Source organism: Pithys albifrons, chromosome 10 (genome assembly GCF_047495875.1).
Source record: "Pithys albifrons albifrons isolate INPA30051 chromosome 10, PitAlb_v1, whole genome shotgun sequence".
In the NCBI taxonomy this organism is placed as follows: domain Eukaryota; kingdom Metazoa; phylum Chordata; class Aves; order Passeriformes; family Thamnophilidae; genus Pithys; species Pithys albifrons.
Window position 1 is genome coordinate 7,070,727 of NC_092467.1, and position 23,234 is coordinate 7,093,960.

The 23,234-nt window shown below is 52.1% G+C and overlaps 1 protein-coding gene across 1 annotated transcript; it reads right to left on the reverse strand.

Annotated features, from left to right (window-relative positions):
* Positions 1-267: 267 nt before the first annotated feature.
* STX6 (syntaxin 6) lies at positions 268-14,798 on the reverse strand. The gene is made up of 8 exons (XM_071565490.1): positions 14,712-14,798; positions 11,547-11,716; positions 10,890-10,984; positions 9,155-9,217; positions 6,964-7,086; positions 5,616-5,722; positions 3,995-4,089; positions 268-2,501 (listed from the first exon to the last, which is right to left on the reverse strand). The coding sequence occupies exons 1-8, from the start codon at positions 14,744-14,746 to the stop codon at positions 2,425-2,427; spliced, it is 765 nt and encodes a 254-aa protein (XP_071421591.1). The 5' UTR covers positions 14,747-14,798; the 3' UTR covers positions 268-2,424.
* Between the last annotated feature and the right edge of the window lie 8,436 nt (positions 14,799-23,234).

Below are 23,234 nucleotides of genomic sequence, written 5' to 3' on the forward strand. Positions count from 1 at the left end.
TAGAAGGGGAAATTTGTGCCAAAATGAGTCCCTCCAGCAGACAGAGGTGGCATGGCAGCAATGGCTGCCCTCTGCATAGTGGTGCCCCACATCTGGACACAGCTGACTGCCCACAGTACAGAGGGAACCCCAGAACTTGGAGCTGCTGCTTATACCTTAAGAGTCAGGAGAATGATGCCTGGCAGCTGCTCATGGGAGCTTTTCCCACTCCCTGGTGGCAGGAGAACTGCCCCAATTGTCCCAGAGCAAGAGTCAGGTGAAAAGGACCAGAGATCTGCACTGCTGTGCCTTTATTTAGTGTTAATGGGAGGGGCACCACCAGAGACAGAAAAGCAAATGTACACAGGAAAAGGGACCAGAGACAGTCAGGTGGCTTGCGGTGATTCCAGCAGCTGGGCCACCCCCTGAACTACTGAAGGAGCAGTCCTGCACAGTTCCCAGAGGATGTACAACCACACCACCACCACTGCAGGGATCAGAGGTGTGCTAACACTGTCCAGCGGCGATCTCCGCTCCCTGGCCAGACACGTGCTCCTGGGAACCTGCTCTTGGAGAGGTATAAGCCCAGGTAGAGCAGTGCAGACACTGTGATAGCCAGCCTTGCAAAGCAGACACCGCCTATTCCTAGCAGCATTAACCAAAGGAAATGGGATGCTCTGCAAGGATAAGGAGCCACTGTGAAATCACAGGAGTGTGGGTGGACGCCTAGGGCACCACGTGTGCGTTAATGGCAAGAGCAGGGTGCAGGGAGGCTCGGTCGGCCCCCATCCAGCTGCAGAAGGCACGGTGCCGCCGGCTGTGCATCCAGCGCCTGCGGCGGGGACAGGGGGGTCACACAGATCCTGGAGGGAGCCACAAACACAGTGGGGAGGAGTGTTCAGTCCCGGAGGTAAAGCCGTCCGGTGCCGAGCTTCCAAGGCGGGGAGGATGATTTGGGTGCGATTTGGAATTTCAGCAGAAGTCTTTGCGTCAGTGCCAATTAACTTCCTCCCCCAGCCCCATCTGGGAGCCATAAGCCAGTCTGTCCTGAGTCTTTTCATGTTTGCAGCTTAAATATGGGAGCAGACTGGAGTAAAAAAAGTTTTTACTTTCTTGAAGCACCCCACATCCTGCAATCAGTGCCTGCAGCATGACTCCCCTGCCAGTTCCTCCTTGGTGACACTGCCCAGGTGAGCTTTCTTCACTACAGTTTAGTATTGCCCACCTGGCTAGTCCACATTCCCTGTACAAGGGAGACAGCTTGGCTATCTGACACTGCTGAGACAACTCAACTGACAAACAACTTGGAGGTGGCGAAAGAACTGGGAAGGAATACAGAAACATGATACAGCTTTGAATCTCCTGCCTTTTGGTTCCTTACAACGGAGGTGTCCAAAAAATAGCAGTTGGGAAAAATTAAGACATTCTATTTACAAGTTCATATGCACCTAAAATACATCATTGAGCACCATTCCTCTGATCATGCATGTTGTGCACCTGCAGAGAGAATGTGGCTCGGTCATCCAAAAAATCTTTAAAGTTTTTTCTTTTCCTTAAAAAAAATAAGTTATTTTCGACCTGACAAATCACTTGCCAAAGGGAAGCAACTGTTAAACAGAAGCAGTGACTCAGTTATACAAGGGCAAAGAAAGAATCAAAGAACTTTAGAGGCTTGTATAATGAAGGAGGCAATTTTAAAAGCTTTAAGACATTCCCTCTCTAGCTTATGGCTAATTGCCAGCACTTGGCATGCGGCAACCCAAGTTTAAAGCTCTGAGATGTCTAACGGCGCCCGGGTGGCTGATGGCAGGACACAAGACCCTTCAGCTCTGCCTTCTGCCCAGGTATGGGGGGTGGGAAGGCTCTGCTGCAGACTCACTGTGCTCTTTTGGTGGCGAGTTAGCGGCGCAGAGCCAGCCCGTGGGAGGAGGGAAGGCCGCATGGGTCAGGGGGAGTGTGGCCGTGAGCCCCCTCCCTCACTGTGGCTCGTGGGGTCTCACGCCTCCTGGTAACGCTCGTGGCTGGCACTGGCGACGCAGCTTGTAATGCTCAGTGAATTCATGAACTCCTCCTCCCTGTCTGGTCCTTCCCAGGGCTCGCTGCTCTGTGTTCGCATCCCACCACAGGTGGCTCGGGACTGCACCAGGTGGAACCGGCTCCTACCTGCGCCAGGTGGAAGTGTGAGGCTTGAGTCCCCCTCCAGCTCCCTGGGTCCAGATCCCACTGCACCAGGGGAGGAGGCAGCTCCAGTCCTCCATCTCCTCTCCCCAGGGCCAGGTGAGACGCTGGCAAAGCCACGCCAGTCCTTGGAGGAGAATGGTGAGAGCTGGGTGCGGGCTTTCTTGACGGGGATCTCTGTAGGCGGACGGAAACAGTGAGAGTTTCATTTCCCCGTGCTGCCGGGGCCAGGGGGTGGGGAGGGGGCGTCTGAGGAAGTTCAGTCCATCACAGGACAAAAAACAGGATGAGCACCACCAGCAAGATGATGAAGAGGACAATAATTGCACACCATTGCCTTCGATCTGGAAAGAAAAGGAAGCATCAGTCTTCCTGCTATAGCGGGGAAGGAAAACTGGGGGAGCACTTTCCTTTGCTGTACTGCTACAAACTCAATTCAAGCTTAAAGCCATAAAACACCAAAACAGCAGTACCTGTGAGAGCATGCCTCACTGAAACATACAGCACCACAGCCTTTCCGCTCCAGGATACATCAGGTTTTGGGAACAACTGTGGGAATTCTGAGGCTTCTCCCCAGCCAAGTTCAAACATTTGATAAGTTGGTTCAAAAGCAATTGGGAGCAACAAGCAGAGAGCTGCCATGTTTGCTGTTCATGAGTAATGTTTGCTGGAGGAACAAGAAGGGATCCGGTGCAAGCGGCCCAGAAGAGCTCTGCCAGGAAGAGCTTGTGGCATCTCCCCTTAGAGGAGGGCCAGGAATGAGGTTTCCCTGGACATCTTTACACTTGGCTCAGCACTGCATTGCCTCTGAGAGCTGCTGTCTGTCCCTGTGAGATGATGGTGCAGCAGTGGGAACAGGGCTGCTAGGACTTCCCAGCTCCTGAGCTCAGCAGCTATCCCAGGAAGAGCCTTCCTGGTCAACTCTGGTACATGAGATGCCAGAAGAAATGCTCTTTTCACAACACTTGAAAACACTGCAATGATTCATGTTTTTTCCCAGAGGAAAGGGCAGATATGCAAGGTTTGCCAGCAGCTGTACTGCTGCTGGGCTACTGGTGACCCAAAGTGCACTGTCAGCACTCCAAATGGTCTCTCTAGGGCTGTATTCCAACCACCTCATAAATCCCCCAGCCAGTCTAATGCTGCAGAGCAGGAATGCTTTTCCTCCTGACTGGCTGCTGCCTCCACAGGGCACCAGGGCACCCACAGGAGAGGGGTACTGGAGGAGGTGACACTGGGCGTCCCAACAGCACTGAGAGAGGCGAGCTGATGGCGGGGGACTTCCCGGCAGGCACGCTGGGCTTCCTGTTTGCTCTGCCCATGGCACCCCGCCAGCCCACCGTGTTCAGGCACAGCCTTATAAGGACTTTTCTGTGGGTTCAGCACTGAATTCAGCCCTTTCCTCCACCAGCTGAGAGAGATCTGATCGACAACATGCCTGCAGGCACCACCAGCTCAGGGCAGGTGGGATTTAGGAAGGGGCTTGCTTCAGGCATTCCAGTGGGGGGGGTAGCCACACATGGTGACCAGTGTTAATGGCACCTTGACAGCTTTTGTTCCACGGGCAGCACGGAAACTGCAGCAGAGCAGGAGGCTACAGAGCTTCCTCTCCTACCAGCTAGAGGGGGATTTTCCCAGCAGTAGCAGCATAAATAGAAAGGCATCTGTAAATAAAACAAAGGCAGCTGCCGGACTTGGAAGTCTTCTCCCTCGTTCAAGCACTGAGAGCTGCTCCCTCCCCTCTGCTGGGAGGGTGAGAGCACATAGTGTCCCAGCCCGAAGGTCCAAGGGCTTGTCTCTCCCTTTCCAGCACTGGATCCCACTTCCTAGAACCTACCACTCGTCATGTGAGACACTTTGGCGAGCTTCTTCATGACGTTATCGAGCCGCGACTGAGTGCTGTCTAACTCATGGGAGAAGTCATCCAGCATCCTGGGGACACAAGCAAGACATTGGTCAGCAGGTGGCACATCCCTTTGGGATTCTGCAGTGCACTCACACATAGACTGATTAAAACACTGAAGTGACCAGAGTATCACATCTTGGAAGAGAAAATAAATGTGCCCCAATCTCCTGGAAGCACCTAAGGGGTGAAAAAACCTGCTGAAGCAGCAGCTCTGCTTTGGTGGGAAGTAATTCAGGACTCCTGTCAGACAGCTCTGCTGTGTGTTTGTGGCTGAGCTCTCGCACTTTTGCAAGGTGAAGAGTGGGGAGTTTCCTCCTTACAAGAGGAACGTCTTATTTATAATCTGTGAATAGAAACTGGTTAGATCTAGGTGTCAGCTTGGACTTAAAATCTCTTTTCTTGTTCAAGGCTTGCAGTTGAAGCTAAAATCTTGTTTCAGTCATGTATCAAGCCAGAGTGAGATCTGCAATTGCTTTGAAGGTGCTTTTAAAGCTCTGTGTGGAAGTTACCCCTTTTACTTCCTCTACACAGCAACTGTAATGAGTCTGAATGCCTTCCTGAGTCCATGCTTCGTCAATGCCATTACACATCCAGAATCAAGGTACCAATCCAATTGTCTCCAGCCAGTGGGACTTTAAAGCTTAACATGTGTAAAAGGACAGCTTCCTTCATTGGGAGTTCCAGGGCACTTGTTAAACCTCCAATCAGAGTAGAAAGAGTTGTAAAAACCTCACTGTGGTAGTTGTGTGCTAGTCTAGCAAGCACTAAGGGCTTGTGTGATTATCTGAAAACAGACACACCACGCGGATCTCCAGTGAAAGCAAAGGACTCTCACACTGCAGGACTTCACACGGGAGGTGGGTTTAAAGTTCCCCCTCTCCATCAAAAAGGACATGACTACACAAGTGACATGGCTATCCAGACTCCTACCAGCCAAACAAGGAGGGTTTTTAGGCATGAACCCTTCCAGCCTCTCTGGAAGTATTGCTGTTAGCCTGCACAACTGGGAACTTGTTTGCAAAGGACAAGAACTGGGAGAGAAATCTAATTTATATGTAAATGGGTGGATGCAAATGACTTTGTGAGCTGCCCTTTAACCCTTTGTGTGGGTGAGGGCTATTTTTAGCTTTAACAGTGAAGAGCAGCTTTGTCTTGTGTTTCAGGGCAGCAAGAAAGAGCTGAGAGCTCCCAACTCCAGCAGTTATCCAGGGTCAGCACAAAACCCTGTGGAGTGGGGAAGTCCTCAGTAGCCCCCACTACACAGCACCTCCCTCTCTTATTTGTTGGCTGCCTGAGCAGTGTGTGAAAAGAAGAGGGAAGGAAAGGTAAGGTGACAGGTAAGCCTGCCCTACGTGCAGGCTTCCAAACGAAGGAGGCTGCAGGTGGATCCCTGCAGAATGCAGTACAAAATGCTTTCCAAAGGAAAGCTTGCAGAGCCTGCCTGAGGGACCAGTAAATTCAAGGCCCTAACAGGGACAGAGATAGGTGTTTGAGGACATCCAGCTGTGTTGCAGCCCCATACCGGGTTTTTGTTGCCACATCTCACACTTACACTGCTTGCTCCTCCAGCTCCCCACCAATGCGCTGGGACATGTTTTTCAGCACCCCGATGCTGCCAGAGACCAGCTCCAACTGCTCATCTTGCTGCTCCACAATCAACTGGGGCCAAAGAGAAGGGAAACAGGCAATCACAGGTCTGCCTCCTGCAGCTGGGTTGGAACTAGCTGATCCAGTGCACAGGCACTTGCTGCTCAGCCAACATCGGCTGTTAGGCCTGGGCTCAGATTTAAGCCACCAGGAATGAGGACCACATTCCTAAGAAATGCTGGAGAGGTGACAGCCACAGGAAAGCCTCTGTGGCGTGACATCCCCATGGCACAGCAGACTGCAGCCTTCAGACATCCCTGCAAATCCAGCCTCAGCTCAGCCACAGCTAAAGTGACTGTGGGAAGCCACAGGGGCTGGTCATCAAAACCTTGGCAAGGTAAACAGGTACAGTGGCGGACACCTGCGAGCCATGCCTGGGAAATACAACCTGGAACACGCTGCAGCCAACAAGGGGTTAAGGTAAGTAAGAGGCTGTTGCAGCTTCTACATCTAAAAATAGCCAGCCTGGCTCCGAATATGCCAAAGGAATAAGTCTGCTGATATTTTAAGTCATTTTCAGGGCAGAGTCATGCTAAGGATTAGAATTACCCTAGTTACCTATTTTTGAATCCATTTATCTTCCTAGAGTCAGTAGGTAAAACATGTCTGGAAGCATCACAGCTCAGGAGCTTTAGCAGTTTGGCACCTCTGAGAAGCTGCCTGTGTGAAGTTGGCTGGGCTGCTGCACACAGGTCTGTGCTTGGCCCGGGCGCCTCTCCAGGCAAGCTCCTCTGTCAGCTGGGAAGTGTCTCGCAGGGGGTTCTCCCCAAAGCCCTCACACAGCCTTTCTCACTACTCTCACAGTGACAAAGGCAGGAAAAGGAAGCAGGCACATGCTCCTGCTCCCAGCCTATTCTGATGGAGATGCACAAAAACAACAGCAAACATTTATTAACAAGGGGAAGTTGCATAAGAGAAACGGGCTCTTTTCTGTTTGCAGTCTTTCTACTCTTCCAAGGATTTCAGCAAACCTTGTACTATTACAGCTTAGAATGCTACATCTTCTAGATCATGACAACTGCCTTCTAAAGAGAGCAGAAGCCTCATGCCTGAAGGGTTAAAAGCTCAGTGCCAAGATGCATCCAAAGGAAATGCATGCACAGATACATGCCACAGGCAAAGAGGAGGACTGTCAGGCTCCTGGATCCAGACCAGCCAAGGATTTTTTTTGGCTCTCACAGCCTGTACTTCATCCCCCCAGCACCCATTTGGCAAGCAAAGCTATTTAGTCCACATGGTGCCAGCTGTCTTACCTGTTGTTGAGCTTGCTGCTCCTCAATGAAGTGTGAATTTGCTAATTGCAGCTCCCGGTCCAGACGGCTGTATTTGTCATGTCCAGAGCTCCAACTCTGACTCCCACTCTCTCCCAGGAGTGCCTAAACAGATGCAGAGAGCCCTTAGCAACACTCCTGTGTCTGCTCACAGCCTGTCTATAGGGTGTAGTGGGAAGGCAGACAAGGCAACACTCCTGTACGTACACACACACACAGCATCCCTTTCCTCCTGCTCCGTTGCTACTCAGCCAAACTGCTGTCACGAACTAAACCAATACAATGCCAAAATGCCAGCCTGGGAAGTCTGGCATCTGGTATTGCAGATATGGCCCTCCGGCAGCAGGAGAGCTGGAGTACAGCAGGAGGTCTGCACAGCACAAAAGAAAGGCAAGAGCCTGCTCAAGAGGCAGCACTGTGCTAGGACATGTGAGCTGGGAACTATCTGGATACATTGTGTTAACAGATGTATAGCTCGAACTGAGCACTGTCCTGCTAATGACAGGGGCTTAAGAGGGTCTGGATAAAGTACTTAACCAGTTGAGCTCAGGGTAAGATAGTGCAATATAACCACAGAAGTGCTGTATGCTTATGTTCTGTGATCCAGACTGCCTACTCCTCCAGCAGGCTGTTCAGCTGCCAGCTTACAAGGTTACACCTGCTCCCTGCCCCACAACCTGGATGAAGGAAAGCTTATGCAAAGTCAGCAGAGATGTGGCTTTCCAGCCAAGTATGTCTCCTCCCTGGAAACGGTATAACAAGTAACAGATGCTGGAGAATGAATGTGACCTGCAGGTGAGGAGCAGCACCTTGCAGCACTAGGGATAGGTCAGGGAGCTGAGGAAAGGCTGACTCATAACGAGACTGTCCCAAAGCTCCTGGCCATGGGCAGGAGGGGACTACTGAGAATTTGTGGAGAACAGCAAGGCAATGTCCAGGCTGCTGTGTCAGGCTGAAAATAAGACAGTCTCTACGGTTTATCTGCCTTAGAGTGTTCAGGGAGGGGTGAGGAAAGCTGACAGACTGACTGTGCAGGAAGCCAGCAGGACATCTGGCTTTGTCTGCCCCTGCAACACTGAGCAAGCTCCTGGTTCTCTCCAGCTTGTGGCAAGTACAGCTACTGTTTATTTAATGCAGTGCACTAGTTGTGCTGTATCTTCAATAGAAAGGCCTGTTTGGCAGCCTTAGCTGTGAGGGTCAGGTTGCTGCTAGCAGCCCCTCAGACACAGAGTCCAGCAGCTTCTGCAGCCCAGCACAAGCCTTGCAGGCTGGAGGGAAGGCAAGGGGCTGGGAAGGGAGAGGAAGGCAGCAAGGGGAAGTCAGCTTTCCTGACCACAGATGTCACCACGTGAGCTGGGCCATATGGTCTCCCACAGCCAGCAGGAACCTTGTGCAAAGGGAAGCAACAAATCGCAGGGAAAGCTACAGGCTTGTTTGAGCAAGGGTGTCACGGACTTTGCTGCTTCAAGTGTTTGCCAAGCACGTCAATTAGCCCTGTGACAAGCTCAGGAATCAGTTCTCTGCTTCTCAGTGGCTTATTGGAGTTTGTTGGTATTGCCACAAGTGGTAAGCCTGATGCAGAACAGGCAAGTGAACTGTGCACACCAGCTTTACTGAGATGGCTCTGGAAGTCATCTCTGAGATCTCCTTACAGCCTCTCCATCAGCTGGGAAGGAGCAGAAGCTGCATCTAGTTCTATTTCTTAGATTACAAGTGCAGACAACTCAAGACTCCTTGAGCTCCCTCCATCTTCTTAGATGGCTATTATGAAAGGCAGCTGTGTGGAAGGATATTGCACCATCTTGGCTCCTAAATCCAGCAGAGAGCAGGATTACATTCACTGACATGGATTCTGAGGCGGTTCCCCCCGAGGAGGAGGGAGATTTCCCTTTCCAGGGGATGATGCAACGCTGACAGTTGTACACAACCAGATCTGAAGACAGAGACAGATGGCAAGTGCTGACTTACTGCTTTGAGAGACAGGCTTGGAAGAGGGTGGCAGCAACGTGCTTGTGAGAACCAGCTCTCCCAGGTCAGCCAGACACCCACAGCTCAAACACAGAGCTCGGCTGCAGCGTGCAAGGCCCTTCCCAGAACAAAGGTTTGTAACGGAGTGAGCTACAGACAGGATATACATTGTAATAGATATATATTGCCTGTTTCTGGTTCTCACCTGCCTGTTTTTTCTTTCAGCCAGTGCTTGCATGGAGGAGTTTGACATCTGATCCTTCATATCCTGTTTTTCAACAAAAGAAGCAGCATGTGAGCATTGGATCTGAGGTGACAGGCAGTTTCAGGGTGTTACAGGGCTGTCTATAAACAACAAGGCTTCTATAGGGGAAGTGAGGGAAGGAGTATTTTCTTTGAGAATGTACAGTTTTGAAGAGTCTGAAAGGATATTGTAGAAAGTTTCACTGCAGTTCATATACTTAGGCTAGAATCAATGGCAATGGGACATTTTGAAAATATTTCTTATTTACTACTCGTTTTGCTCCACTACAGCTAAAACCACTTTTATTTGTATAATAATATTCCCATTGATAGAGTGTAAGGAAGAGTAATGTTTGTCAAGGCATTGGAAGTCTGTAACCCCTTGTGTTTTATTTCCAGGTTTTATACTGCATAAGATGAGGTAGATTCCTGTCCTATGGCCATCCTCTGACTGCCTACATTTTCTCCTTTCAATTAACTTTTGCTGTGGAATTCCTGCAGAAGGTTATTAACCACAGAATACTCCCTCATCTCAACAGAATGTAGTCTAGTTTCTATAGATTAGCAAGTAGTCGATGAGATCTGGCAGAGGTTGATCTACCAGCACAGTTCTGATCTCACCAGAGCATTCAGGTATGTTTTACTGTCAGAGATGTGGAACACATCACTGAAGGCACCAGATTCCCTCAGTTATTTCTCACTGGCTCATGCATGTGCTGCTGCACATCCTGAATTCCCCCCTGGAAACTGGAAATCGGCTCCATACTGCCACTAATGAATTTACCAGTGAGAGACACTGCTCCAAAAGCCATTAGCCAGCAGTTTTCAGTCAGGGAAAGAGGACCAGAGAGCAGGCTTGCCTGATCCTGCCCATTTGGGAGTGGACTTCACTGAGGGCAAGGCAGTGAGCATATGCCTGCTTCCTGGGGCCAGTGTGGTTTTGGGATCAGTTCCCAGGTAAGCCTTAGGAACTGCACCCAGACCGTGGGGTAACAAGCCTGCAGCCAGCCACAGCAATGCATTCTGTGGAGCAGGAACATCAGAGTCATGAGGGGCAACAGAAACCCAGTGTAGCTATTAATAGAGAGAAAACTTCCTAACTAGCAGCTTGTTAGCAGGCACTGAAGCTTTTGGGAAGACAGCTCTTCTCTATTTATTGCCACCAAGTTGTTAAAATCCCCTTTTTGCTTCTGAAGTGTGAGTTTAAACTAAAAAAAAATCGTCCTCGAGTTAAAAATAAATCTAGTGGTTGTTTAGACTATTTTGCAGGGGTAGGAAGTTGAAGTCACCATGTCAATAATGCCAGGCTTTAACCATCTGTCAGTGTTCAAAGTGGTCTCTCTGCTTTTGAAAACTTGTGCTACAGGTGGCCAGGACAGTCATGATTTCCCTCACCCATCAGCACTGTAGTGGGGTCTTTACTCTTCCTCCCCAGTTACTACATGTTGCCAGGCTCACTGTTGCAAGACAGGTCTGAAAACATCAAGGGGAAGCAGCAGAAAAGGAGGGAATGCCATGGGGCACCTGCACCCACAAACCCCCCTAGGCAGCCCCAGGTGGGAGCACATGGGGAAGAGGAGGAAGCCTGGGACAAAGCAGGCAGCAGATTTATTCTCTGCTTCCAAACTTTCCTTATTTTAACCACCTCATGAGCCCCTGCCTTCCCCTGGCTCTGACCCCAAGCCCCCGTTGCTTACCCTGACCACCTGCCGCGTGCTGGTGATGAAGGTTTTGCGGATGCCCAGCTCCGTCGCATCGAGGTTGAATTTCCGCGGGTTTGCCTCAACAATGCGTGGGCACCGAGTCAAGGAGTCCCCAGAAGGGTTGGGAACACACACGGACACACAACCCCCCCAGTGTGCCAACTGGCCATTGTTCTGTGCCTGTTCTCAAAATTTGATTGGCAAAGAATAGAACAAGGGACGGAAAAACAGGCATGGCAGGAATGTACTGGGCAGTATATGCACCAGTGGAAGGTCTCTCATGTTTTTTTTGGTTCTGTGATGCTGTTCAGCACTTTCAGGAGTGCTGGGATGAACACAAGGGAAAAGGAGTATTTCTGGAAGCCAGCCTAAAGTATGACTGACTCCACAGAAATCCAGATTCATACAACACAATAGGCTTTCTAGAACAAAGCATCTTAGAATATACCTTGTAAAAAGGGAAACAAAAAGACAAAGGGAAAATCCTTGCCTTAATTTCTCATTTGCAGTTTGAGAAGAGATGTTGTAAATGTAAAATTCAATCCCAAATAGTCCTGATTTCTGCAAAATGTGGCAAGCACTGGTACTCGGGTTTTTAGTGCAACTTGGGAACTGCATGCCCCTACCTCCAAAGCACCACAGAAAGGATATTAATCGTTTCATCCAAGTCTTCCAGGTCCCACTCAATGCTCCGCAGGTTGTTCCTGAGCTCATTAGTGGTCCAGTCAATTTCTTCTCTTGTGGCAATGGAGGGATCCTGCAAGAGCTCTGTCCACCTCTGGAAGAGCCCCTGGGCAGTGTTCACGGCTTTCTGCACCTCCCTGCAGCAACGGTGAATGAAGAGAAACCAAGGAATTATCATCAGTTGCCCTGCAGCAGTGACTCTGGGCCAGCCCTGAGTCTAGCTGAGCATGGAAGCCACAGCTTGCTTCCAAATATCTCTCCTTCAAACAACTAGTTTGTTTTGTAAAATAAGGATTTGTCCCACCTCACAGACAATCCTGTCTTTCACTGCAGCACAAAGTGCTGAGCAGCAACAACTGACAGCTATTAATGAAGAGACCTATTTCTTCAGGGGAAGCTGCTGCTGAATGTCACACAGGCAAGCCAGGGCAGAGGGTCTGAAAAGGCAGCTCTTTGGCAATCCATGTTTTGCATTCCTCTCAATAATCTTCCTCTGAAGGCTCTTGACTACCCGTGTAAGATACCCTCAGGGCACACAAACTTACAGGAACTGTCCCCACAACACAGCCAGGCAGACTGTTGAGTGCAGCACTGTTTATTTTAATTCAGCATTTAAAAAAATACACAGCCCCACTTCACTGGCTTAGGGAACACAAGTTTTTTCTGCTGCTCTAAGCTCTTCCAGAGATGAGCACATTCAGAGCAGGGCAAGGCTTTGCTGACAGCACTGCTTTGGAACAAGTAGGTTTGTAAATTTGGGTTGTGAACCCTCAGTGTGGTTATCTGTATTTACAAACTCCAGAATCCTGAGCTGTGAACTGCTCCCCCAGGTTCAGAGGGAGTTGGGATGAGGAATGAAGTCAAGGCCAGACTATGCTGTTGTGAAAGGTGCCACCATGAGCTTGTACACGGTGTCCATGTCACATGCAGGGGTTTCACCTCAGTGCAGGAAAGGAGGCTAACACCACTAAGTCCTATGGGGAGAGGCTGAGGGCGCTGGGGGTGTTTAGCCTGGAGAAGAGGAGGCTCAGAGGTGACCTCAGCACTGTCTAGAACTACCTGAAGGGAAGTTCTGGCCAGGTGGGGGTTGGTCTCTTCTCCCAGGCACTCAGCAATAGGACAAGGGGGCACGATGGGCTCAAGCTCTGCCAGGGGAAATTGAAGTTGGAGAGCAGAAAAAACTTCTTTGCAGAGAGAGTGCTCAGGCATTGGAATGGGCTGCCCAGAGAGGGGGTGGATTCCCCATCCCTGGAGGTTTTTCAACTGAGATTGCCTGTGGCACTGAGTGCCACGATCTGGTAAAGGGACTGGAGTTGGACCAAGGGTTGGAGTTGATGATCTCGGAGGTCTTTTCCAACCCAATCGATTCTATGATTCTATGACCAGGACAGAGGAACTGGGCCCACACCCTGCAGGGATGACAGGACTGCAGTTCCCCACGTTACACCAGGGCCTGAAGTCCTCAAATTGCTGTGTAAGCTGCAGTTTCTCAGCACCCCAATGTGTGCCTCTCCTCTTCCCGCACGCCCACGGCTCTGAGTCTGCCACATCTAGTGCCCTAAAGCCAGCAACCCACAGTGAGGATCTGGAAAACTTCATTCCCTACACTACTTGCCAGCAGTAATTTCAGTTTTGTTTGTTTGTTTTTCAGTCTGAACACACTTGTGGACGTACCCAGAAACAGGAATGTAAATCACAGTCCTCTGATGGGAAGAGTTATAAACATCAAGAAAGCAAACTACATGCAACTCTGGTGGCTCCACCACCGGCACCCCCTCTGACCTGCCAGGTAATAATTAACTCTGGGAGCAGCAGCACATCCCCTCTCCCCTCCCTGCCCTTCCCCAAACACCGTGGGAACTTCTCTGGAAAGTCTGACAGGGCATTTGCTCCCCACCCATGGTGACTCCTATTTTTTCACCTTAGCACCAGTTCAACCTGGCAGAGGGACTCACTTTCCCTGGCTTCACCAACATCCCTTCCCACACCTTTTGGGCTCCCATGGCTTCCCCCACCACTCCCCTCTGAGCCACTCTGCTGCTCCTCAGCATGGAGCAGGCATTGAGCAAAGAACATCTCCCAGCCAAAGCTGAAGGTGCCCCCAGGGTAGAGTTTAGAAACTGAAGTGATTTCACAGAATCCCAGAGTAGTTAGAGTTGGAAGTGACCCCTGGAGATCATCCAGTCCAACCTCCCTGCCAAGGCAGGGTCACTGGAGCAGGTGACCAGGAATCTGTTCAGGTGGGGTTTGAATGTCTCTGGAGAAGGAGACTCCACGACATCCTTTGGGCAGCTTGTTCCAGAGGTTTGCCACCCTCAATGGAAAGAAGTTTTTCCTCATATTGTGGAACTTACTGTGTTTGAGTTCACAGCTACTGCTCCTCATCCTGTTGCTGGGCACCACTGAGGAGTCTGGCATCATCCTCCTGACACCCCACTTTGTGCATTAATGAGATCCCCTCTCAGTTTTCTCTTCTCCAGACTGAACAGGCCCAGCTTCTGAAGTCTCTCTTCATTACAGAGATACTCCAGACCGCAAATTATCTCAGAGGCCTCTGCTGGACTCTCTTCAGCGGCTCCAATGGAGCTATTTTCACCCTACTAACTACAATTTTCCTCTGACCACCTCTGGCTTGTGTTTGCCTGTGCTGAGGCTCCTCTCCGCTCGCTTCCTCCCACGGCCATTGTCTGTCCCACAGCCTGGTCCCCGCTGCTCTCCCCGTTCCCACAGGGACACCCGGCCTGGCGGGGCTGCCACCCCCGAGCCGCCAGCCCCGCTGTGCCCGCTGTGTCCGAGCCGCACCTGCAGCCAGGGCCGGGATGCCTCTCGCAGAGCCCGGGGAGGCCCAGCCGCGGCCCGGCACCTGCCCTGCCCGGCTCTCCCAGCGTCTCCCGTGCCCGGCCGCCACCGCCGGACCCGCCGCGGTGCCCGCGCTCAGACCCTCAGCAGCCCGGGGGGGTCCGGCCGCCATTTCCCCCCACAGAGAGACCCCCGCCCGCCGCTCGCTCCTCCCTCCGCGGGCCTCCCGCGCTGCGGAACGGCCGTAACCCCCCTCTCCGCGCCCGGGAGCGCCCCTGGCCCTTTCCCCGTCCCTCTCGCCGTGCCACGGAGCGCCCCGCGGGCGGCGCTCACCCCTTCACCACGAAGAAGGGGTCCTCCATCGACATGGCGCTGCCGCCGCCTCAGCCACGGCCGCCACCTCGCCCCGCCCCCTCCGCCAGGCCCCGCCCCCTCCGCCAGGCCCCGCCCCATTCGCCAGACCACGCCCCGGACCCGCCCACCAAACCACGCCCCATCTCCTCCCGTGTGGGCGTGGTCGGGTGACGTCACCGCGCCGTGGCGCGCGGCAGGAGCGGACCGGGAATTCCCGGCGGGATCGCGGAGCCGGTCCTGGCTCTTCCAGGGAAGCTGCGGCAGTTCGTCTCGCAGCGCTCGGAGACCCGTGGTCCTTCACACCCCGCACACACAGTCGGTCAGGCTGGAAGGGACCGCAGTGGGGCATCCTGTCCAAGCTCGCTGCTTGAGCAGGGTCATCACAGAGCACACCGCACTGTGTCCAGGCAGTTCTGGAATATCTCCAGTGAGGGAGACTCCACACCCTCTCTAGTCTCTGTTTCAGAGTGTGGTCACTGCACAGTAAAGAATTTCTCCCTCGTGTTCAGGTGGAACTTCCTGTGAATCAGCTTTTGCCCATTTTCTCCTGTCCCATTGATGTGGCGGCACCGGGAATAGCGTGGTCTATCCTCCCGGCACTCTACATATACTGGGGTCCCCTCTCAGTCATAGAATCATAGAATCGACTGGGTTGGAAAAGACAGCACTGTCCAGAACTCCCTGAAGGGAAGTTCTGGCCAGGTGGGGGTTGGTCTCTTCTCCCAGGCACTCAGCAATAGGACAAGGGGGCACAATGGGCTCAAGCTCTGCCAGGGGAAATTGAAGTTGGAGAGCAGAAAAAAATTCTTTCCAGAGACACTAATCAGGCATTGGAATGGGCTGCCCAGAGAGGGGGTGGATTCCCCATCCCTGAAAGTTTTTCAGTTGAGATTGGCCGTGGCACTGAGTGCCATGATCTGGTAAACGGAGTGGAGTTGGACCAAGGGTTGGACTTGATCTTGGAGGTCTTTTCCAACCCAATCAATTCTATGATTCTATTCTATGATTTGTGGTCTTACAAAACCTCACATAAACCAGCCAGCCAGCCTCTTCACTTGGGTTCATTGACCAGGACACAAAAACCTGTGTCTAAGCATGGAGATAATCCAAAGAAAGAAGGGTTCCCCACCATCTGCCTGCTTTGCACAGGCATCTCTCCTGCTGAAAGGGTTTCCTTCACCTACTGCTCATTTCTATTCTGCACCCCACATCAGAGACACCTTTCACACTCCTTGCTTATCCTCTGTCCAAATTGATAGAATGAATAACATGCACTTGCAGGGGAAACTTCCAGCCACAGGGAAGCTCCAGCAGCTCTCAAGGGACACTGAGTGCTCGAGGCTCAGTGTCCCTCTCAACCTACGTGCTGGGGTCTTGGGTCTCATCCTGCCCCAGCGTCCCTACCGTGGTGCCCAGCAGGAGCAGCTCATCCAGTCTGTGTTCCCAGCCAGTGTGGGAGGAAAAAGGAGAGAATGACAGGCAGTCTGTTTGGCTCCCACTGCCCTTCCTGCCCCAGGAAGGCACAGGCTTCCTTTCTCCTGCCTTCTGCAGGGTGAGAACAGCCCTGTGCCACTTGGCTTTTGTCCATCCCAGGGTGAGGTTCCCTCCTACTCTCACTCCCACCTCTCTTAAATCTCTGCGCTCTGATAGCTGCAAGCAGGGGTAGCCCTGGGTTTGGGGCAGCTGGCAGGAGGCAAATGGAGCCTGCAGAGTGCTGTGGGATGTTGCCATCCATATACACACAGCAGAGATCCCTCTACATAGGGATGTCCCTGCCTTACTGCCATGGGACAGTCTGGCTCAAGGATTGATTTTGCAGAGGCTTGGACAGGAGGAATGCCCCAAATTTTGACCAAAATGCACATCCCTGTTTGGGCTTCCCCAAATATGGCAGTGGTCCAGCATCCCAAGCAAAGGCAGTGCCAGTTCACTGAGGGAATGGGCAACAAACCCCTTGGCAGAGGTGCCTCCCCAGCATGGGAACAGGATACCTGGCTTTTGCAATCCCAGCAGCTTTACTCACCAGTGGTAGGGAGGGAAAGCTGTGGCACATGTTGAACCGGTTTCTGCAGTTTTGGGGGTGAGAAATCCTCCTCTTGCTCTAGCCAGCCCCACACCAGGTGTGGTGCAATAGGTGGCAACTTTAGGGCTGGCGTTTGCTTGCCCTTCCTTGCTGCATCTTGGATGGTTTCCCCACGCTGGCAGGTTTCAGGATGTCCCTGTCAAACATGTGCTAAGCATGGGAGGTTCCCTCCAGGAAGAAATAGAGTGCCACGGAGTCACTGGGCCAGTTTGTCTGTCCCTGTCCCCCAAAGACCTTGTACTCCCCAAAACCTCATGATCCTCCCATGACTTCCACATGTGCATGCCCTGAAATATTCATTGCACTTGGAATGAAAAAGGTAAAAGCTCCCGTAGCCTCTTAGAGTTAGTAGCTAGGAATTTCAGAAGTCCTTTAATAAATTATATGAACACTTTATTCACTTAATTGAAAATGTTTTGGTGTTTTTACAGAATCATTTAGGTTGCAAAATACCTGTAAGATCATCAAGTCCATCTGTGAAAAAGTGTAAAGCTTCACAGAGCTGTTGAGGGCAGAAAGTAAAAGGGTTTACTGAAATTTGGGGAAGTTGCAAACTTTCTAGGAATAAAAAAGGGCAACCTGCTCTTTGATGCTGGAAATTAATTAATGTGATGTAGTAAATTATTTATATTTTCACTTGAAAGCCGCTCCAACCACACCGGTCTGCACTTTTTAGAATGAGGGCATTTTTGCTGTTCCCTGTGAGAAGCTCCAATTTTTGGTTTAGAAGCAGAGAGGAGTGTCTCCAGAGTTTTTTGGAATGCTCAGCTAACTTATTCCTCCTGGGAGAGGAGTGCTGGGTGCACAGCACACAGCTGCAGAACTGGTCAGGAAAGATCTGATGAAACACTTCTTGCACCAAAAAGTGCCAACTCGACAAAATCCCAGCTGTCTGCAGGAAAGAGCTGGGCTCCCTGGAACTTTTATCAGGAAAACCTTTGTGGCATGTGTGTACATGCATGTGTGTGTGTGTGTGTGTGATCCCACAACAGCCTGGTGCAAAGAATATTGGTGTGGAAGAGGTGCCTTTTCCTCTTGGGGAAAAGCTGCATTGGTTTGAATTTGGATTTATAAAAGTAGAGGCGACTTTCCCCTGCCCCACCCCCAAAAAATGTTTTACAGCTAAAGGAAGAAGTGGTAAAGAGTTTCAGATGCTTTGGTGTTTTTCTTCCTCGTTTGCATTTTTAGTGAAAATTGAAAATTTTCACTGGTGGTTTTAAGAGGATTAAGACAGTGATAACAATATAAAACACTGGTCTGTAGCTAAACCTTCAATGTTGTGATGGACAGCGAGGGTTTACATCAAATCCTGAGGGTTTTAATCAAATCCTACCCACTCATGGCCCCTCTATGTTTGTAACGAGGTTTCCTGAACCTCGTTTTTAGAAATCCTTGGGTTTCACTGAGAGGCACAAAGGGGACAAATGATATGAGGCTCAAGCCTGTGACCTGGCGACCCTAAGGCAGCAGCTCTGAGAGCAAAAGATGCTGAGAAGTGACTGCTCCTTGCCAAGAACAAGGCTTGGATGCTCCCAGTGGAGCAGATGGAGTGGGTTTCCTTAGCCTTGCAGTTGTTTGAAAAGGAGTGAAACCTGACCAAAGCTTCTCCCGGGGGTTGTGGCTTTCTCTCACGGGCTGTTGTCTAACAGAGCTGGTTCCATGCCACAGCCATACGCTCAGGTGGGTTCCTTACAGTGCAAGGCCTGTGTGCAGTGCAGACTGACAGGGCATCCGGACAAAAATGGTCAAAACACCATCAAATATGGCATAAATGAGCAAATGCAAGGTGATCATTCATGGCAGGATGCAGGGTGACTATTCAGAAGAACAGTTGTTTTGGAGAGAATTAATTTTCCTCTTCGCAGTGCATGAGCAATCAGTTATTAAATGAAGGTGAAACTGGGAAATGAAATTGAGGAAAGGCGAATCCCTGGGACTGCCTGCCATGGGATATCAGGGATGCTGAGAGCTTATCTGGATCAAAAAGGATTTTGTTAAATTGCAGGAGTAGCGAGGTGCTGGACAGCCAGAGTCCTTGTTACTTACATAAGTGAAATTAGAAGGAGCTTTTCTCCAACAGCCTTTCCCTATAACCTTCCCTATTATCTCTGTCTGCATGGACAACCTCTCCAGAACTCCAGGATCCCCACAAACAAGCTGAAGGACAAGTTGGCTGGAGGAAGGTCCTTGCAAGAGGGAAGGGGCACAGATCAGCAGGAACAGAGGCAGTCAGTGCCTGCTGGCAGACACAGATGTTTTATTTTGCAGTTCTCCTTGATGATGGGAGGAGAGATTCGACCCAGAGAGGATCTGCTCTGCCCTTGGAGAGGATCTGCTCTGCCTTTGCTGCTCTCAGTGGTGGTTGCTATTCTGTGGTGTGATTTTCTGGCAAGTGCCAAAGACCCTGGTCCCCCTGGGGGCCCTTGAAGGAAGCGGGAAGCGGAGCAGGCAGCCTCTCCGAGGGTAACAGCTCCGTGGCTCCAGAGCATCATTATGCAACTTCCCCATCCCGCCTAAGCGGGCAGCAGTCACACAGAGGACACATCGGCACTCTGGGTTGTGCAGAGGGCTGCCGTTGTCATTTACCCGATGGCTACAAGGAAGGTGACATTGAGATACAGGGAGAGTTAAAAAAATAATTAGGCTGAGACTCCTCTGGGCGGAGGATGTACCCTGTGGATTGCTGAACTGTGACCATGGCTGGCTCCATGCGGAGTTCACACAATTAATTGGAGATGTTTAACCCCAGCCACCGAGGCTGCTGCCTTCTTTAACACAGAGTTTGCTTAGGAGCAGATCACTCCAGTGACAAACACCAGCTCTGCTGGGTAGCCAGAGGATCCTCTGCTGGGCTGCATCCCAGAGCTGTCCTGGTTCTTATCCCCCTGAACACAAGGCAGCCTTTGGAGATGGGACAGGACCCATTGCAGGCATATCAGAGAGGGAAAAAAACATACAGGAAGATGGACTACAATAGAAGTGTTCTCTGATAGGAAACCCCGGACAAATAAATGCATTTTTCCCCAGGAAACTCAAACCAGTTCCATAAACCACTGAAAGATGTGGGGCCACATTTTTCCAAGGGAAACGGCTGCCTGAAGAAGCTGATAACTGGGAGTGGGATTTTTTCCCCTCCTCTTTGTGTTTGGAGAGTTTGCTGGAGGAGTAACAGGATATCTGATGGGCAGGGGCTCTGGGTCACAAGTCTCCAGGGAAGAGGAGGGAAATCCCAAGCCAGTGGCTTAGAGTGAGAGAAGTGAAATTTTAAATCATTAATGTAGGGGGGAAAGGGGGAATCTCAGGTCACAGATGGGAAAAAAAAGGTACAGGAGAGAGTCCTGCCTGCCTGGGGTATCAACACTATAATCTCTGTCGATGGGAAGGGGGTTTTAACTCCGGAAAAACCCTTTGCTTTCTAGTGCTACAGGCTCACACCTCATTGTGGTTTCAGGGCGAGTGAGGGAGCTGCTTCCTGCCTTTGGGTTTAGGTCTGTATTGATCTGTTTGTGTTTGTTTCGCTTGCATTTGGTTTTCATTCAACAGTGATAGTGGTCGGTGCTCTTGGCTGTGTTTTGGGATGTTTCCCAGCTCTTCTGACCTTATCTCCAAGCACAGATAAACCAGAGCAGTTGGGAACCCTGGGGGATTAGTTACTGACATCCGATTGCAGCAGGTCCAGACCTCATCCATGCAAATTATCGATATTTCTGGAAAAAAAACCCCACAAACAACCCTCCTCCACTGCCTCCTGAGCACTGCATGGGTCCCTCACAATTCAGATACTTATTCCCATCCAGAAATTAACTCAAGCTGTGGATGGATTCCCATTTGGAAATATTCCTCCCAGTCCTGTTTCGTTTACGTCAGCCATCACTGGGGATGCGCCTGATCTCCCTGGAGGTTTGGCTGTCCTGAAGCTTTGTTTTTTTTGCTGCAGACAGCTCTTGGTGCAAAGGCATTTGCCCAAACCCCACTTTTGGTGAGGGATATCTGGTTCATTTGTTCCCATCCTCTTCCCAGGAAGGGTCTAACACATGAATCCTGGTCTGAATTGAAGAGAGGGGGGATGATGCACAGCAGTGGTGCCGGTCCAGCTAAGAGAAGTGATGGATAACTTCAACCCGTGCTTTGAGGAGACCCTAAATTTCACCATCCATCCTATCCGGAGGGTTTTCTACCTCTTTACTGCATCTGCCTTCCCCCTGGGGCCTGGGCCGCACATTTGGTGACAGGGAGGGGCTGACGGCGGGGGTGGGAGGCGGACAGGCGCCGCTGTCGGAACAGGATCCCTGCTAACCACATCCTCATCCCACGGCCGCGGGTCGGGGTGGCCGTGCTGCGCACCAGATGGCCGTGCCAGGCCGGCCCCCAGCCACGCTGCCGCCGCTCGCGGGGGCCGGGGGCACCCCGGTGCCGCCGGAGGCGGGGATGCAGGCAGCCGGCTGGGGACGCAGCCTCAGCATCCCACGCTGCTCCCGGCCAAGATGCAACCGCACGAACCCCCAACGAGCTTCCCGGCGCCGACCTCCTCTGCCCGCCGTCGAAGGCGACTTTAAACGCCTCCAAAAAAACCCGGTGGTGTGTGCGCAGCCCTCTGCAATTATTATTTGTACCACAAGCTGCTTCCTCCCTCGAGCTGCTTTTATCTGGCTTTGTTTTCCTTTCCAGGTGGGGCCGTGGGCTCCCCGCTGCTCGGCCTCCGGGGCTGCCTCCTCTGCCGGCCGCAGCTTGCTGGCGGAGAGGCCACCTTTGTCTGCCAGCCAGCCCGTCCGCCCTCCTCCTCCTGCCAGAGCTATTTCGGGAAACAGCAGCTGAGCCGGAGGATTGTTAATTGTTCGTCAAACCCCTTCAAGCCCGGTTGGATCACATGAGGAGATTAGAGCGCCCGTCACACCCTTTCCTCCGCCTCCTTCTCCTGTATCCCCCCCTGACCCGGAGGAACGAGGCGAGGAGGGAGGGCAATGCCTCTCCTGCGGGCAGATGGACGGACGCGAGTCGTATTCAGCTATGGGATGCTGGTCCCACCGAGGCGACGGCTCCCACGCCGTGCCCAGCTGCGGGTATCGCGGGGATGCCAAGCCGTGGGTATTACAGAGGTGCCCTGCTCAGAGGGCAGCGCCAGCGGCATCACCTGCCAGCGGGGCCGCTCCGGGGGCAAGTAGGAGCCCAGGGCAGGCAGGAGCCCAGGGCAGGCAGGCAGACAAAGCCACCCCAGGCGCTGACCTCAGAAGCTGCCATGTGACTGCCTCAAACTTACTAAAGCATGACATCAGCCTGGGAGGGAGCGGCAGCGCTGCCACCAAAATACCGCCTGGCTTCAACCGGCTACCTGCACTCTGCTGGGGCTGCCTCTGCTGCTCGTTGTCTCCTGCCCTTCCCCTCCATGGATCCCCCCCAGGAAAAGAAAGCCATCAAACCATCACCCCACCTCTTCGCAAAGGACATGAAGGGCAGGCCAGATGTCAAGGCAGGGCTGTAGTGCCCTGGGTATAATGTGCTGATGGGCCTGACACCAGGCATGGTGTTAGTGGGTGAAACTGGTGATACTGGGTACAAGATCTGCTGTCTGATCTCATGCACCTCTGCTCCTCCCTGCCAGCTCTCTGAGCACTAAGAAAGATGAGGGACACTCGGTACCCACCCCTATGCTGCTAATCCCTGGCCAGGGCAGGGATAGGCTGCCAACCCCCCTGCTCCTGGGCAGGCTAGGTAGCCAAAATGCGGTGACTGGAGAGAAATGGTGTCTCATGCCATAGGGGTGAGGTGGTGAGCGGCAGAACAGGTCAGTCCACTCAGATCCAGGCATCTTCACCCAGCAGATCTCCCACGCTGTGTCTCCTTCACCTGCACTCGGCTTTTTCCAGCCAGTGTGATGACTTTGCACTGTTGCTCTTGATCCAGCATCTAAGTCGGGATATACCCAGCTGAGGCAGATCAAACCTGACTTTATCCTTCTGACCCAGATCACCTCTGCTGAGGATGCAGGTGCCTGGATCCTGCAAAGAGCAGCCTCAGAGCAGCACACTTGGTGATGCACAAGCCTCTTTCTAGGGGCACAGCTGAACATTGTGCCACTGAGGGGACACTGGTGGTGGGCAGACATGCCAGCTGCGGGCCAGGAGCTGTGACTGCAGCCCGAAACATCCAAGCCCAGACCTGCCCTAGCTGGTTAGACTGACCCGAGGGCTTAGGCCAGGGTGTTTCCAGCCCTCTGAGGTGCGGGGAGCAGGTTTGGCGGGTCTGGAATCCTTGGTTCCCACCACTGGGACTCGCGTCCCTCCAGCCTCCCACGCCGGGTGTGGAGGGGACAGCCCCGTTCCCTGTGGCCTGGAGAGACTCTCCCTGGTGTGGGCAGGGGGAAAGCTGGGACCAGCTGTTTTGGCCAGTGTTTTGGCTGTGTGGTTGAGAGTGCTCTGCTC